General features: G+C 34.2%; 1 protein-coding gene across 23 annotated transcripts in view; it reads left to right on the top strand.

Moving 5' to 3' along the window:
- The window catches only part of IMMP2L (inner mitochondrial membrane peptidase subunit 2), a 980,891-nt gene that overhangs the window by 76,632 nt on the left and 886,854 nt on the right, over nucleotides 1-17,405 (top strand). The window contains exon 4 of one of the 23 annotated variants that reach the window (XM_077169201.1): nucleotides 6,836-7,875. The exons of the other annotated variants lie outside the window; for them this stretch is intronic. Within the exon in view, the coding sequence (XP_077025316.1) occupies nucleotides 6,836-6,848 (13 nt within the window). The 3' untranslated portion in view covers nucleotides 6,849-7,875. Of the gene's footprint in view, nucleotides 1-6,835; nucleotides 7,876-17,405 lie in introns of those variants that run through there. 23 annotated transcript variants of the gene reach the window in all.

Below are 17,405 nucleotides of genomic sequence, written 5' to 3'. Positions count from 1 at the left end.
CACTTATAAAAATGTTTTAATATGATTTCTTGTTATGCCAGTGAGTGCATAGAGGGTGGTAATTAAATGCGGTAGTTTTATTGTTATTTGTTTTAGTGATAGTGAAAATCTACTGTTTGAAGACTTTTCCAAACTGTGTTTCTCATTCTTGCATGGGAATGATTCTTTTATGTTGGATGATAATTTATAACTGCTTGGTAAAAACAGTATATTACCTACTTGGTCAGTGCTTTGTGGAAATAGTTATTTTATGAAAGAGTTTCCTTTAAAACTATTCTCCCTAGATTCATTTGGAAGCATATTAACCAAATTTGGTTAATAACCAATGAAATAAACAACATTTGAGTGGAATTTTAGATGGCAGACAGCCAAGGATAAATATATTAAATGCTTCTCATGTTCTTGAGTACTTTTCTTAGTATTAACTTAATCTTTGGAGTATACTTTCATTTTGTCATTCACAGTACTATTTTTACAACCTCCTTAACAACCTTTTCCAGGCTGGGCTAGCCTGTCGTGTACTCATTATTCTTTTGCCTTTCGTTTGACAAGGTTACATCCTTATTTAGTCGGTGATAGAGAGGATACCTATCCAAGTGGAAGAGGTCATGTTATAAGTAGACAACTGTGCCATCCCTTTTGTTTTTCTTTCTTGAGAATCATGCTGACTGTCTCTAAGCAAGTGAATTTGAATAGGTGATATAAATTTAAAAATACGCATATATATGTTATTGAGATTCAGGCTTGTGTGAGTCCACAAAGTTACCCTAGTATATTTCAAATAGTTAAAAAAGACAACACTACTCATTTATGTAAATACTAAAGTGACTGATATTTGTTATGTAAAATAATTTCAAAAACAGTATATTAAAAATTGGGGTTGATCTAATAAATTATAGTTACTAGATTGACCCGTATCTTTAATGAGCCAATAATGTGCTATATCCTAGTCATATACAAAAACCCCAAATTTTCTTTCATGACTCTTGTTGGTAGCAGGAGCCAATCACATAAAATAATACTTAATGATTGGTGTTATGTTATCTAAGAAAAATAATCCTTAAGCAGCAATTGTTGCTTTCTTTGAGAAAGAAGCAAAAAGTCTGATACTAAAACAAATCTCTCATTCTTCTTTTGTATGATGTAATACTAAAATATAAAAGCTAGTATTTAAGTGTCTTTTAATTTTATGAACAAAAATATTTTCTTGACACATGCCTCATATTTTTATACAGTTTACAAACTGTTTCATTTGAAAAGGTTGATGGTTTGATTAATGTTCATAATATGCGTTCAATTCATGCCAAACCACACTGAATATGTACTATTATAAAATGCGTGAGTCTGGTTTTAATATAGATGACAATTTTTATTACCAGTTTGGAACATTCTGTCTATTTAAGAAATATGTGACTAATACTGAAATACATTTCTGAATATTGAATTTAAGGTTAAATATAAAATATAGTTTGCCATTTTATTTATTTGTAAATTGATATTAATAACTCATTTCATAGATATGTAAGTAACCTTTGGAAATAGCATAGTATGATATTTTATATTTAAAAAATTACTGGAACAATGTTTTATAGATTGAGTATGTAGAATTTCAGCATTCCTATTACATTATTGTACATACTGACCTGAAAACTTTGTGCTTTGCAAATTCATATTTAAATTAGTAGGACTTATACATCTTTGTGATGAGAGTACTAATAAAAACAATAACAATTCCATTGAAAATACTAACAGTTTAAAAGCCGTGTTAAATTTCCAGTGAATTAAGTAAATAGGATTTTACCTCAACACACACGCACACACACATACACACAGAAAACAAAAGGTGAAGGTAGCTTGATGCAAGGCGATGTAAAGAGGGATTGAGGCTCCTGAGATATGGATACATCGACAAAATGACATCATTATTAGAAGTAAAGGTTGCAAGCTTTTTGCAAAATATAGTGAGAATAGAGGTGCATGCTCTGGCGCTTTGTTTTGTGTTACTTTATATATATATATATATTTTTTAAAGGGCAAATAGCAATAAGCTCTTCTAAGAGAAGTGTTAACTATATAATACTGATTGCATCCTGCTTTGCTGGCGATAGTGTACTTAGCCTTCAGTTGGTGGTGTTAATGAGGAAGAACTTTAATGATCTAGGAAAAATCACATAAGAACCAATGCACCTTCTGCATTATATTGAAATTCCTTCCTCATTTACTAATTACCTAGTAGTTAAGTCATGTTACAGAAACTCATGTTGTAGCAGAACAGACTGTCCCTTCTACTGCAAGGGGCTTTATTCAGAGCTTATAGAACAAGACTGTTTCCTAAGGCGTCTGGGATGGGGCAGGGGAATGCATATTGGGATATGTACTTCTTTGTGTCAGTCACTTCCATATCTTTTTCTTTCTGTAAAAAGTTGGTCACCATGGAGCCACTGTTTAAGCATATTATTCAATAGCAATTCAGTAGGTATATTTATTTAACAATGTTAGTAGTCACACAAAACATGATGTGCTGTCATCAAGTCCTCAGCATTAAAAAAGTGTATGTAGGTGGCATTATACTCTCTTTGTGGATTTGCAGACTATTGGTGGTGATTAAGTTGGATTTTCTGTACTTCGGAATTGACTTTTCATTAACCTGTGTGATGGCCTTACTGCAATAGGCTTAACATAAGTAGTGCTATTTCACAATGCTGTATCAATTGAGGAATCCATTGGGATAGTTCCTTCTTAATAAACATTCAAAAAATCACCTTTAAAAAGATTTTAACTTTTATTTTGAAATAACTTTAGACTTAAAGAAAATTTTCAAAAATATTATAGAGAAGACCCAGATACTCTTGACCGCATCCTTTAATATTAACATTGTATATAACGTGGTACAGTTGGAAATTGAAATTGATAAAATACTACTAACTAATCTATAGACCATTTAGCCATTCTTGAGTTTGCTATTTTTCCCACTTGGACCTTTTTCTGGTCCAAGTTCCTACCCAGGAACCTACATTTCATTTTATTTTCCATGTCTCTTTAGTCTTCTCCAATGTGACAGTTCCTTAGTCTTTCTTTGAGTTTTGTAACTTTGACATTTTTGAAGAGTACTGACAGAGTGATTTTTCATTGATCTTCAACCTTTAAAATTGCGAAGTGCTGAGGATGATCCCAGTTACTGGGGAAGCTGTAGCAGTGCTGGCAGCTGAAGAAGTAGAAACTACGGCAGAGTAGACAGTGGGGCTAGATGGGGAGGTGAATAAGACAGGGGTGGAGGAGGAGATTGTGGGGTTACTTGGGCACAGGTCTCTTGTGATCACATACTTGGGTCACGAATAAAAGATCCATGGCTTATAGGATTAAGTCCACCCATTAAGTTTATAGCTTCTAGGAAGCAAGGAGAGGGAGCTATGTAGGTAGGAGTAAAGACCATAGGTTATAGTAAAAAGACGAAGAGAAGGAACTAGAGCTAGGTCGCAGATTACACTGTATGAGCCAGTGCTCAGTTGTAGAGTTGAAGGTTAGGGTAAGGGAATACTCATTTAATGAGCACTTCAGTATACCAGGCATTGTGCTAAGTGCTTTGCATATTTTTAATTTAATTTTTGCCATTTTTATTTAATTTTCAGAATAATATCTGGAGTTATTTATTTTTCACATGAGGAAATTGAGATTCAGAGCAAGTAATAGCAAGTAACAGAACTAGAATTTGAGTCCAGGTCCCTTTGACTCTAAACCTGTATTGTTTGATACAGTAGTCACTAGCCATAAGTGGCCTATTGAATGCTTGAACTGTAGTTACTACCACCTGATGAAATGATATTTTGGATATATTCAGTCATTAATAAAATGTGTTAGGATTAATTTTACCTGTTTCTTTTTTAATGTGGCAAGTAGAAAAATTAAACTTACAAGTGTGACATGCATTATATTTCTGTTGGGCAATGCTGTGTTTAAACCTTTCTGTGTAACACATTGCTGCTTCCTGAAGTGTGTCTAAGGTGACTATGATGAGATTCCAAAGTCTGAGGTGGACTAAGCTAGCTGCTATGAAGTAAAGGCAGACTTCCAAGGATAGGTAATCTTACTTGGGGATGGTGAGAGTGATCAGGTCTAAAGGCTAAAGGAGAACGATGTGATCTATGAAAAGGAAAAAAAAATAGTTTTAAGTATTTACTGACTTCCTATTATTTTCCAGTCACTGGGCTAAGAGTTCTATATTCATTTTTATTTTATCCTTATTAAAAAAACAAACAATAAAGTAGTAGTATAGTTTCCTAGCTTCTAAAACAAAAACCATTTATGGTAGGTTGGCCAAAAACAGGAGCATATTGGCTTACAGCTTTGAGGCTAGAAGTCCAAAATCCAGGCATCAGAAAGGTGACACTTTCTTTCTGAAGACTGTAGCGTTCTGTGGCTGGCTGCTGGCCATCCTTGGGTCCTTGGCCTTTATGTACATGGCAGTGCATATGGCAGTTTCTTCTCCTTTCTCTCCCAGGTTCGGTTGACTTCCAGCTTCTTTCCCTGCAGCCTTTCCCCATAGCCTTCTCTATGAGGTCCCCAGTAATAGGAATAAGACCCACTTTGATTCAGCTAGCTGCACCTTAACTAAGATTAACATTTTCAAAAGATCTTATTTAGAATGGGTTCACACTCACAGGAATAGATTAAGAACATATTTTTTCTGGGTCATGTAATTCAACCTACCACAAGTAGGTACTGTTGTTATTCTCATTTATTGGTGAGAATACTGAGGCACAAACAGGTTAAGTAACTTCCTTAAGGACACATGGCTAGTAAATTGTACAGCAAAGATTTGAACTGCCATGCTTTAAGGCTTTTATCCTTCACTGCCATATTATTGTGTCTCTATATATTGTGGTGATGGTTTGGTTGAGGTCACTTACCTATTCTGAGCATAGAAGTCATGCAGGTTCGGATACCTGTACACCTCTCATATTGTTCCCATTTCTGACTTTAAAAATTCAAATAAAATGGTTCCTGAAGTGTATTCTCTTCATTGATAGCAATCATACTATACTAAGAACATATAGTGTACATTTGATTTCAACGTCTGGTTTGTGGCTTGTGTAACTAATTTCTACTTTCTGGCAGATGGCCACTGATGGCTGTATTTCTAGCAGTAAATATGAGCAAAGTTTACTAAGATTTGATCCAGGGAAATAGATAACTTAAATAGAGGCTTTAAAAAAAATAAAAGGTGCTAGTTCCTTTGTGTTTTGAGTTGCTTGTAAATCTTTAAAGGTATCTTGATCTACCAAGTGAAGTTAATTGGAGCCTGCTAAAAAAAAAAGGAAATTCATGCTTTGAAACAAATGCCTGGAGCAATGATAATATTGAAAAATGACTTATAATTGTATTAAAACCAGCATATTAGTCAAGTTTCTTTAGAGATACACACAGACACACACATATATATGTATATAGGAATTGGCTCATGTGGCCATAGTAACTCCAATGAAGGTTTCAGTAAATTCCCCAGGGGAAGCGGTCTGGCTGAAGTAGTAATAGGAATTCTTCTTTCTCACTGTTGAAATCATCAGTTCTCTCTTTTAGGCCTTCAAATGATTGTATGAGACTTCTCTTTTTGCTGAAGGCAGTCTTCTTTGTTGGTTTTAGATATAACAGCCAAAGATGCAGTCAACTGATGATTTAAATTCATGAAGTACCCTCATAGTAACAATCGGGCCTGTATTTGCTTGTCTAAACAACTGGACACCATAACCTAGTAAAGTTGACACATGAACTTAACATCACAGCCAGTTATCAATTGAATACTTATCTATTTGTATTCATTCCTAATGTTCTTTTTTTTTTTTTAGCCAGATATTTTTGAAGTTTTAGTTCGTATTGTACATTTTGGAAACCTGAATTTAGGCAGATTGTGACTTACAAAGAATGATTATATAGATGAGACAAAGTGCCTAGGCTTTTAAAAAGCATTAATTAAAACACAGTCAAATTCTGGGGAGTGAAATTGTGGATTGGAGTTTATTTTGAAGAAAGATTTTGTTTTTGTCACTTTGAATTATATATAGTGATTTGCATTCATTATTAAGCATATTTACAAACAATATCTTGTCTTACAAAATGAGATAGTGTAAGTATTATAGTTATCATTTGATGTAAATTAAACTGATTTTGTAGATTTTCTACTCATAGGCATTCAGAATGTTGTTGTACTTGAGGCAGTCCTCAAAAACAGTTTGCTTTCTTGAATAGGATAAACTGCCTTCACATATTTTACACATTTAATTATGCAATCAAACATTTCCTTACTTCAGAGACAAATTACAGCCTAGAAATATTTTGTGATTACAAATTCCAATTTTTGAATTATTGAGTTTTATGGTAACATAACTATAGGAAATATCTATAGCTTCTGCTCAAGCCATTCCATAAATTTCGTATCCTTTGAGAGATAATTAGAAGCTGTCAAAAAAGAAAATTATATAGGCAACATTTTATGAAATAGTGGGTACTTATGTGTGTAAATGTTTTATTTTTCCTGTGAAAAAATTCAGGGTATACAAAGGAGATCTCAAATACCCAATACATGTTAAATGTAAGGAGCCAGATTGAGCTGTTGAGAAGCATTTTGAATGCAAGTTTAAATAGTAATTCTAACAGAGAAATAATTAATATTTTAGAGAATTGAATAGCTTAGATTTCTAAAAGGAAAAATAATATCAGGCAAATGAACTGTTACATAGATATTTTAAGTTAAATTAAATACCTTTGGAATCAAGAAGATATAGATTCTTATATAAATATATGCCACAAAGATAAATCAACAGCTGACTTTCTCTTCCAGCTTTATGGAGTAGCTTTTTCTGAGGCCCCTATTGAGAAAAATGAGGAGCTGCATTAAGAAATATATATAGGCATTAAAGTACTACCAAGGGATGAAGATCCCAGAGTGAAGGAAAACACATTGAGGTGAGATCTGTATTCTGTGTCACTTTCTACTGGGTTGTCAGTTTGTAAGCAGCAGAGGCCATGAGACTGAGAAACCAGACAGAAAGGAGCAGCTTAGAAGGTGTGATGCTAAGCAAAATATTTGGCACTTCCACAATTCTAAGGAGTCACAAACTAGAAGAAGGGAGGAGGAGGGACCCTGGTACAACATTCCAGACTTTTAATTGGGGTCCCCGAAAGGCTACAACCTAGGAGTTTGAGGGAAGTACAAATAAATCGAACTTATATAGATTGAAATCTAGGCCCTAATGAAGTCGATCCTGATTTTAAAGTGATCTGTCTTTGCTTTAACTGTCTGTTATTGTTGGAAGCAAAAGACGTCATGCAGAGTCTCTACAATTTTTTTCTGTCATGCAGAGTCACTACAATTTTTTTCTATAACAGCTAGCATTAAATAAAAAAAGATTACCATGCATATCAGAAGCCAGGACTGAGAATAAAAAAACTAAAGCAACAAATGGAAACATTGCCATTGGTGATCCAGATACTGGAATTGTCAGACATGGGCTATTAAATAATTGTAATTGATATATTAAAATTTGATGAAAAAATGGATAATTTCAGCAGAGAATCGGTATGTATAAAAAATTCCAAAGGAATGCTAGGAATGAAAATTACTATAAATGAAATGAAGAACTCAGTAGATGGGGCTAACAGCAAATTAGGAACAGCTGAAGAAAGGATTGGTAAACTCAAAGATGAACCAATCGGAATATATCCAGACTGGAATATGGAGAGATAAAAGAATTGCCAATGCAACGAATTGTTTGAGTATAATAGAACATGGTGTAAAAGGCCAACTTCAATCTAATTGGAGTTTGAGAAGAACAGGAGAGAGAGAAAGAGAGAGAGTAAGAGAGGGAGGGAGGGAGGGGGGGAGGGAGAGAAAGAGATTAAAAAAATATGGGGGAAGAAGTGATATCTAGATAGATAAGAACACTACAGTTAGGGCATATGGTAGTCAAACCACTGAAAACCAAAGGTAAATAAAAAATTTTAAAAGGAAATAAAAGATGTATTACTTTCAAAGGAGCAAAAATATATCTGACTTCTTAATTGATGGAAGATAGATAGCTGTGTAACATCCTTAAAGTGATAAAAGAAAAAAAAAATCTTTCAACCTAGAATTTTGTACCTAGTGAAAACATTCTTTAAAAATAAAAGAGAATTTTATTCTCTTTTATGGGCAACGGGGGCTCAGTGGTGTAGTTCTCTCCTGCTGTGCTGGAGACCCGGTTCGATTCCTGATGCCTGCCCGTGCAAAAATAAATAAATAAATAAAAGAGAAATACATTCTTATGTAGACATATAGGCCCTCAGTACAGTCATTGTTCTTTGGATTTCATTTACAAAACACAAAATTCAAAGCTAAAAGAATTTAATGATGGCAACTAGAGAGCATTAAATCCTAAATGCTGAGCTCCGGGTCTTGAGTGACTGCGCTGATCACAAGGCCATGCAGCTAGCTCTGGTGCCTGGTCCAGGGGTGGGCGCTGGAGCCAAGTGGGGCCAATCGGAGCCCTTCTTGAGGATGGATATATGACCATTATGGTGAAGAGTTATTTGTTCTTACAGTCATTAAGCTCTAACAGTATGATCTGTTGGAAATCAGTCAGAATTCCTTAAGGTTATATCAATAAAATGTGTGTTAAATGTGGTAGGCAGAATTATGGTCCCCAAGAAAATTCCATGTCTCAAGAAAATTCCATGTCTCAATCCCCAGGACTGTGCATATTATGACATACCATCCCCATGAATATGTTATCTTACACTGCAAAATAGATGTAATTAAGGTTATTAATTAATTGATCTTGAATCAGGGAGGTTATTATGGAATTTCCAGGTGGGTCCAATGTAATCACATTATCTCTTAAAAGCAGAGATAGAAGAGGTAGTGAGTGAGATGTTGCAGAAGAAGAAAAAACTGAGAGAAATCTGAAGTACTAGAAGGATATGATGCATAATGACTGACTTTGAAGATGGAGAGAATATGAGCAGAGTAAAGTTTTTGGCAATCTTTAAAAGCAAACAGCCAATGGCAGTAAGGGTCTAAGTCCTAAAGCATACAGAATTGAATTCTAATGAATTCAATGAGCATACAGAATTGAATGAGCCCGGGTATGGATTTTCTCAGGGTCTGTAGAAAAGAGCCTAAACCAGCCAAAACCTTGATTTTAGTTTTGTGAAATCGTAAGCAGAGTATCCAGCTGAAACCTCTTGTCTTCTGACATAGAGAACTGTGAAATAATGGTGGTGTTTTAAGCCTCTAAGTTTGTTGTCATTTGTTATGACAGCAATAGAAAACTCTGCAAAGCAATTAAAAACACAAGCAATTTAAAAACTATCCTTAACATGTAAAAGGAAATGAACTTTCACAAAAGAGTCTCATTAGACTTTTGAAAACACCAATTTTATATATGTACCTGATTAATTAGAAATTATCATTTTCTTTTCCACTAAACAGATCTGAAAACGTCTACCTGTCATTTCCTGGGTGTAAGAATACGAGAATAGGCTTTGGGAGATCTTGCTTCTATTTTCAGCTGTATCACTTTATTAGCTGGCTGAATGACCTTTGACTGGTTATGTGACCTATTCTTTGGGTCAATTCTAGCATTTGCAAAATAAGAGTTACAGACTTGTTGATCTTGCAGAACTCTTTCACTTTTGAAATTGCATGAAAATGGTTTTAGGGATTAAGATGGAATTGTTAGGGAGCTGGACACAAGAATCAATTCCTCAGAATATGAGAAAAATATGTTGTATACTTTTAAAATCTGACTCAAAAATGATTTGAAATTTAAAGTTTTAAAGAAGAGGAGCCATGCTGATACTTTAAACCAAAAATCTGAATCAGATAAGGAGATTTGAAACTTCAGGGTTTTATTGGTCAAGGACAGCAAGACACATCAGATGAATATGCTTGTCAAGAGTATGTCTTCAGTTGAAATTACTAAAACTTGAAAACTTAAAAGTTGGCAGGTAGATGTTTTACAGGTTTTTTTAAAAAAATTTTTAACAAAAGGAAGTTTGTTTAAACTTACTCTAAGGAAATCTTACATCTCTTCACTGTTTATAGTTTATTCTGGGATGGAGATTTTACAATTTTAATGGTCTTGTTCTGGTTATCTCCATCTCTTTTATCTACTTAAGATGCATTTTCCACCAGTTAACCCTCTGTCCACTTGTTCTTATAAAAATGGTGCTGAATCATCAATGATGCTAGATGCAATAACATGGATGAACCTTGAGGATATTATGTTGAGTGAAATAAGCCAGAAACAAGAGGACAGATACTGTATGATATCACTAATATATATGAACCAACTATAATGTACGGACTCTGAGAGTTAAAGTTGAGAACACAGGTTAACAGCAGATAGAAAGAGGGTAGAGATTGGGTATTAGATGCTTAAGGAGTACAGAATGTTTAACAAGCTTGATTGCAAAATTCAGAAATGGATAGCACCATACTGTGTGATGGTAGGACAGTATTGTAAGTATAATGAACAAAAATGATTGTATGATTGAAAGAGGGAGGCTAGGGGCCTATATGGCACCAGAGATAGAGGATAAAAACTGGGTCAGTATAACTTAGCAAAACCTAGAATGGACAATCATGGTGATTAATTGTACAAATTAAGAAAGTTTTTTCATGAGTGAGAACAAATGTATGTCACTATTATAAAGTGTTAGAAAAAGGATGGTGTATGGAAAAATATAATTAATGCAAAGTAGTGTCTATAGTTAACAGTAACATTGTAATATTCATTCATTACTTCTAATAAAGGCAAAATACCAAGGCTGAAAGTACCTAAGAGGAGGATATAAGGAAGGGGTATGGATTATTTTTCTCTTCTTTTTTTTTCATCTTCTTTCTTTGTGCAAGAAATGGAAATGTCCTCATATAGATTGTGGTGGTGAATGTATAACTATGTGATTGTACCAGGAGCCATTGATTGTACACTTAGGATGGATTGTATGCTGTGTGAAGAAAACAATTAAAAAAAAAAACAGAAAGATACAAGTGCAGGAGAAGATGTGGAGAGAGAGATGTGCCTATTCACTGTTGGTAGGGAAATAGAGGGCAGTGTGATGATGTGACAGGAGGCTAAGTTTAAAGTTGCCAGGTGATCCTGTATATATCCAAAAGAACTGAAAGCAGGGACACAAATAGACTTTTGAACGCTGGTGTTTATGGTGGCATTATTCATGATTGCCAATGGTTAGAGGTGGCCAAAATGTTTGTCAACTGATGAATGGAAGGGCAAATGGTGATATATACATAGATGGAATATTGTATGGAGGAATGAAGTCGTGAGGCATGCAAAAAGGTGAATGAACCTTGAGGGCATTATGTTGTGTGAAATAAGCCAGAAACAAAAGTACAAATATTATGTGGTCTCACTAATATAAACAAGCAATAATGAGCAAACCTTGAGAATTAAATATGAGAGCATAGCTTGCTAGGAATTAAGTGGACAGTGATTAGGCAATTAATGAATAAGGAGTAACAGTTGTTCAGTGATGCTTATTGTAAAGGTTCAGAAATAAATAGTAAAAATTAGGACCTGCTCTTATGGCAGTCATATTTATTCCTGAGTTTTAACTGTTATTCCTAAATTCTGAGATGCTATGCTCTTTGTGTATAACCTGGTAGTTCCCTGGAACTTTGGATAGCTGTGTGACACCTGAGGCTCAGAGTTAGAGTTCTGCAGCGCTGAAAATCTGCATTGCTTCATACAGCAACTGCTAAGAATGCTGAATTCAATTAGAGATATGAATGAAGCTGATCTGGTTAGGACTAAGATAAATCAGAATACTGGGTAAAGGATGACATTGTATTTTAAAACTTCAACTTCTATGTGAGACCAAAGGAATAGGTATTTATTTTGTCCAAAATTTGAATTTTTGGTGGCACATTATCTATTTTAACCTGTCAGGTAAGTATAATTAAACAACCTAATGATATGAAAGATAGGATAGGAATGAGACCTTGTTACTCTGTGCAGATTAATGTAATGCCTTAATACATTCCAGAGTATTTGGGGCAGAAAATAAAAAAAAATTTGTAAAGTCCCTTGAGGTACTGGAGAAGAAATGTGAATCTTTTAAACTTTCCTGCCTGGGAAATTCCTGATATTCTTTCAATCATTAGGGACCCCCAATTTAAAAAGTTAAGTTCCTGATCTTGCCCTTATGAAACTTATTTCTGTAATGGCAAAGCTAAGCCTGCTTACAACTATGCCTAAGAGTCACCCCCAGAGAACCGCTTTTGTTGCTCAGATGTGTCCTCTCTTTCCAAGCAAATTCTGCAGATAAACTCACTACCCTCTTCCCTGCATGGGACATGACTCCCAGGGTTGTACGTCTCCCTGGCAATCCCAGAGATGAGCGTGGCCCTGGCATGGATGGAGAATGCCTTCTTGACCAAAAGGGAGAAGAAAAATTAAACAAAATAAAGTTTCAGTGGCTCAGAGATTTGAAATAGAGTCAAGAGGTCATTCTGGTGGTTATTCTTATGCTTCAGCTAGATATTACAAATTGCCAGAGTATGCCAAGCCCCTACTAACAGTATTATTGAAAACCCTAAATAATACCCTGGACTCTATCTAAGACTCTATAAAAGTTTTATTAAGTTTATTTTTTCAGAAACTTAACGCCTTCAGATGGCTCCTATGCCAGATAAACCCTGAGTTTATACCATTCTTTCCAAGAACATCAGCCAATTTCATTCCTCTATCCTATAATGTCATTGTCCCTTGTCAGCACAAAGAAATTAGAATGGTCATTGCCCAGATATCCCTGAAGATGGAGAGAATGATCAAATGAGAGGGAGGAGTTATAACTGAGAAATGAGGTTTAATAAATGCTGAGGACTACTGACTCATTCTATAGGTATTAGAATAACCAGAAGGAAACCTGAAATTGTTGATCTGTAACCTAGTAGCTTTGTTCCTTGAAAATGATTGTACAACTATGTAGCTTTTATCTTGTGACCATGTGAACATAAAAATCATGTGACTTACACCCCCTTTATCGAGTGTGTGGGTAGATGAGTATTAAAATAAAGACATGCATGAAAAAACAAATGATGCTAGATACCATATTCTGTTTAATTGTTTAAAATTTAGGAATGTGGAAGAGATCTCAAAACTAGACTGATAACCTTATTTGATCCAAGGTCAGTAGTTACCCTCCCATTTTTCTTTTCATTTAGGAAAAAAGCATGTACTGATTTTGGTGAGTGCAGGTGGCAGTGGCTGGAAAATATGTATATGGCTTGATAAGAAAGGAAAAACACTTCACATGATAGCCACTAAACTTTATCCATGCTTTGAAGCTGAGGAAAACATTTCTTTCCAAGAAGAAAATAAGAATATGTTTTTTGGGGGGAAGGGATAATTGTTTATTTTCATCAATGAGAAGTCACAAAAGCCCACATTATGAAAGGTTTCTCCTCTGCATAATTCTAGTGACAGGTTTACTCCCATTTGCAGGTCACATTAATATTTATTAAAGGGCAACAAGTGTAGGTTTCACTTTATTAAAAATCGTATGGGTGTTTGAATTGCTGATGGAGAAGCTGGCTGAGTTTGATTTGGCAATGGACATGGTAATTATAATATGGCTTTTTTGTGCCTTCAGAGGTCAGAAGTTACTTTGCCATATTTGTGTATTTGGATTGGTGAGACGTTACCATAGAGTATTATGACAACATAGTAGGAAACATTTCAGCGTGAGTAGTATGTCTCCATGTAATTTTTACCAAAGAAATAAATATGAATCACTAAAATATTCTAAACTTGTTTAAAAGTCGTTATTCTACTGGAGGATCTTTAAAAAGTAAAAAGAACTTGAAGAAATAATAGGAAGCTTTGGTAACATTGACATTGCCTTAATTGGATTGAAAGAAAGTAAAGAATGTATTCACAGGATGGATCCAAAATTGTCAAAAGAGATTAGTAATATCAAGGGAGAAATCAGTTAATAATGAAAGGGGCCAATTATTAGTGAAGAAGGGGGCATATTTAATGATTCTAAATGAAAGGTTAAACTGCTTCAGTGAATTTTCATTTAACAAAAAGGAAGAAAAGCAATATGGATAATTAGGCCATAATAAGATCATACAGAAAAAAAAATCAGAAAACTGCCTTAGGTTTAGGGGAATATTTTTGGCTAATTTAACCTCCTGCAATTATCTTTAGAAATGGGAGAAGTGATTTTTTTAGTTATCTTTGAGGAACTATGACTCTCTAACATAGTTTATCATATTGTGGCTTTTTAAATGTTAACAAATAGTGAAATGGAGGAAAATAATTTCTCATGGGAAGGATAGCTGTCATCCGATATTGTTAAAAATAATACACTATTCAGCATTAGCTATAACTTTTTTTTGGCTGTTGATCAGTTCTTTATGTTTGGGTTCAATTTTGTTGGTTTGTCACATATGAGAATCACTAGTACAGGCTCGGAAATTTAATGGAATTTTTAATAGAAATTCAGTACATGAGATTATGATTCCTATAAGAATATTTCAATTTAGGGTTTATCAAAAACATAAATAAGTAAAAATCCCAAATATTATTTAAAGGCAGATTTTTCTTTTTTTCTAATTAATCCAATAATTTATATGTTATTATAAAGATGCTGATAGATTCCTGGTCTTTTTTTATAGTTTCTATCTTATGCCTCTGTGAGTCTGGAAATATGGGAAGATTGTGGTTAATTGTTTAGAATCAATATAAGGTTTAATTTTATATGCCCTCTAAACTAATGATCAGTTAGAGGTAATAGTAGCTAAGATCATTAAATTCAGAGATTATTTCAAATTTAAAGATGGTATGAATATAGAATTTGGGTTAATCTCAGCTCCTTTAATGTTATATTGGGAAAAAGGTCATCTCATATATGCAGAAATATCCTTTATAATTGTAGTCTTTCTTTTGACACTGATATTCTTATAATTAACTTGGCTTTTCTTTTATTAGGTATTACATCAATATAGTCCTACATCATATATTAATGTTGAAAAAAACAGTGAAAATGTCTGTATTTCAAAATGTCAGCAGCTACTCAACAGGTATTAGTTCAAATAGGCAAGAATTCAAGGGGCAATAATGACTGTGTAGCCAAAAAATATTTGGATCAGATACCAAGAGACCTAGATTCTAGGCTCACTCTAGCACTAAGGCATTGTGTGATCTTGAATTTGTCAATTAAACTCTGTGGACCAATTTTCCTTTTTTAATCAAATAGTATAACATTTCATTATATTTAAAAAAATATTGAGGATTCATTCATTTGGCAAATATTTTCTAAGTATCTACTCTGTTCACAGTACTAGGCATTGATTATACAACGGTAAAGAAAATAGACAGGCAAGAATACCTCCCCTCATAGAATTTAATCTCACTGAAGAACATGTCTTGAGTAGGATGACATGGAAAATAGAAATGTTTGAAACTTGCCAGAAATGTGGGACTATTAGAGGGGAAGATTAGTATTCAGTAAATCGGCAGTTATACCAAACATGGTACAGTGCGGTGAGCTTGTCCTGTCTCACAAGAGCAGCAATTTTTATGTTGGTAGCTTGAAATCAGCGTTGTGGGAGTATTTACACTGTTTAAGTTAGCAAACACTGTCCATTAGGGCTTTTTTCTTTCTTTTATTTTTAAAGGTGAAATAGTATATACTTGACTAGAGAAGAAGCCGAGAGTTTTAGATACAGTGTGTGTAAGAATTTTGAGGCACAAATGTTATGAGAAAAATTGTCGATAGTTTTGTTGGTCTCAAAGAAGATATCCAAGCTTAGCCTCATATGAACATAACAATGTCTAAATAACATATAAACCTGTGTTGGAGGTGTTATAATCATTTTTTTTTTTTTTGCTGGTGGTAAAGAAGTGAAGACTGTCCTTGAATATGGTGACCATATGTTCAGTGGAAATAAATTATAGAATTACATATAAATGAATTATATAATTATATATATAAAAAATATATATATATATATATAAAAAACAGTGTAGCCTCAGGCATTATACCAGATTGAAAGCCTATATAATATTGCTTGTGGTAAACATTCTATAGAATATTGATTCTGAATCTACCACAGATGCTTATGCAGTTTTATCACCAGCAATGGTAAATTACACTTAAGGTGAAGGAGGTTGATATAAACACCAACAGTGTGATTCAGTCTGCCATTATGGAAGGAGTGGTGATTCTCTGTAGCTCCAAGCTCATTGTGCTTTACTAAGAATAGATTACAGTGGGACACTCAGCACTTGCTGTGCAGTATAGCTGAGAGGGACAAGCACAAGTAGGGAAAACTGAAAAAGTCTGCTAAGGATGCGCTGAATGCAGCTTGAAATGACACCTGGCTCTGTACTTTTGGAAAGTAACAGCAGCCAGTGAGTGGGCAGGCTGCCATGTATGAGTTCAGAATAGAGTGACTTTGGGGGTAGGTGAGTACATGAGCTCTAGTTATGTGACGAAGGGTCACAAAAGGCAGAAGAAAGAAAAGAAAACATATAGATAAAAATTTACAGCTCCTCTTTGGGAAACATAATCACGCAGTGAGATTCTAACTCCTTCAGCTGGATTTGCATCAGTCTTCATATACACCTGATACATTGAGATGGCAGCTATTCAAAGATTGGGCGCTATTATTCTTTATTTCTCTACCCTCAATACTGTTATTCTGAAATGCCGATAGCAGTCTCTACCCTCAATACTGTTATTCTGAAATGCCGATAGCAGTTTGTTAAAATAAATACAGGGTTGGGTGATTCAGTGGTAGAATACTCACCTTGCATGCAAGAGCCCCGGGTTCGATTCCCAGACCATGTACCCAAACAGTAAATAAATAAGTAAATAAATATAGGGCATATATACAGAGTGAAAAAAAAAAACATGCTGTCTAATCAAAGAATCTTTATTCATTTTTATCAACACTGCATTTTGAAGCAATAGCTTTACAAAGGAAATAACTATCATGATTTTGGCAGTTATTAGCTCATGAAATGATCTCACAAAATTAAGTACTATGTGTAGTTTAGAGTGATAAATCTTATTTTTCAATTCACATGGAAAGTTAGCATGAAAAGAGAATTTTATTCCTAGTTTTTATAACTGTGCCCTTTCTGACATGGTTAACTGTAAATAGATTTATAGTAGCCTGGAGTATTGAAGAAATTAAAACGAAGGTTTTGATTTGTTATTGTTGATCCTGAACTATGGCTGACTTACAACATAATGGTTGAATGAGTCTTTGATGGTTTCATTGGGCAAAGTAAGACTTTTAAGTCCTGTCAGAATTTGATATTAATGAATTCAGATATTATATTGTACTGTAACCATACAATAAACTTTGGAACTCTTTTGATTTTCTGTGATTTTGC

Source organism: Tamandua tetradactyla, chromosome 1 (genome assembly GCF_023851605.1).
Source record: "Tamandua tetradactyla isolate mTamTet1 chromosome 1, mTamTet1.pri, whole genome shotgun sequence".
NCBI classification, from domain to species: Eukaryota; Metazoa; Chordata; class Mammalia; order Pilosa; family Myrmecophagidae; genus Tamandua; species Tamandua tetradactyla.
This window is presented reverse-complemented; position numbering and strand designations above follow the sequence as displayed.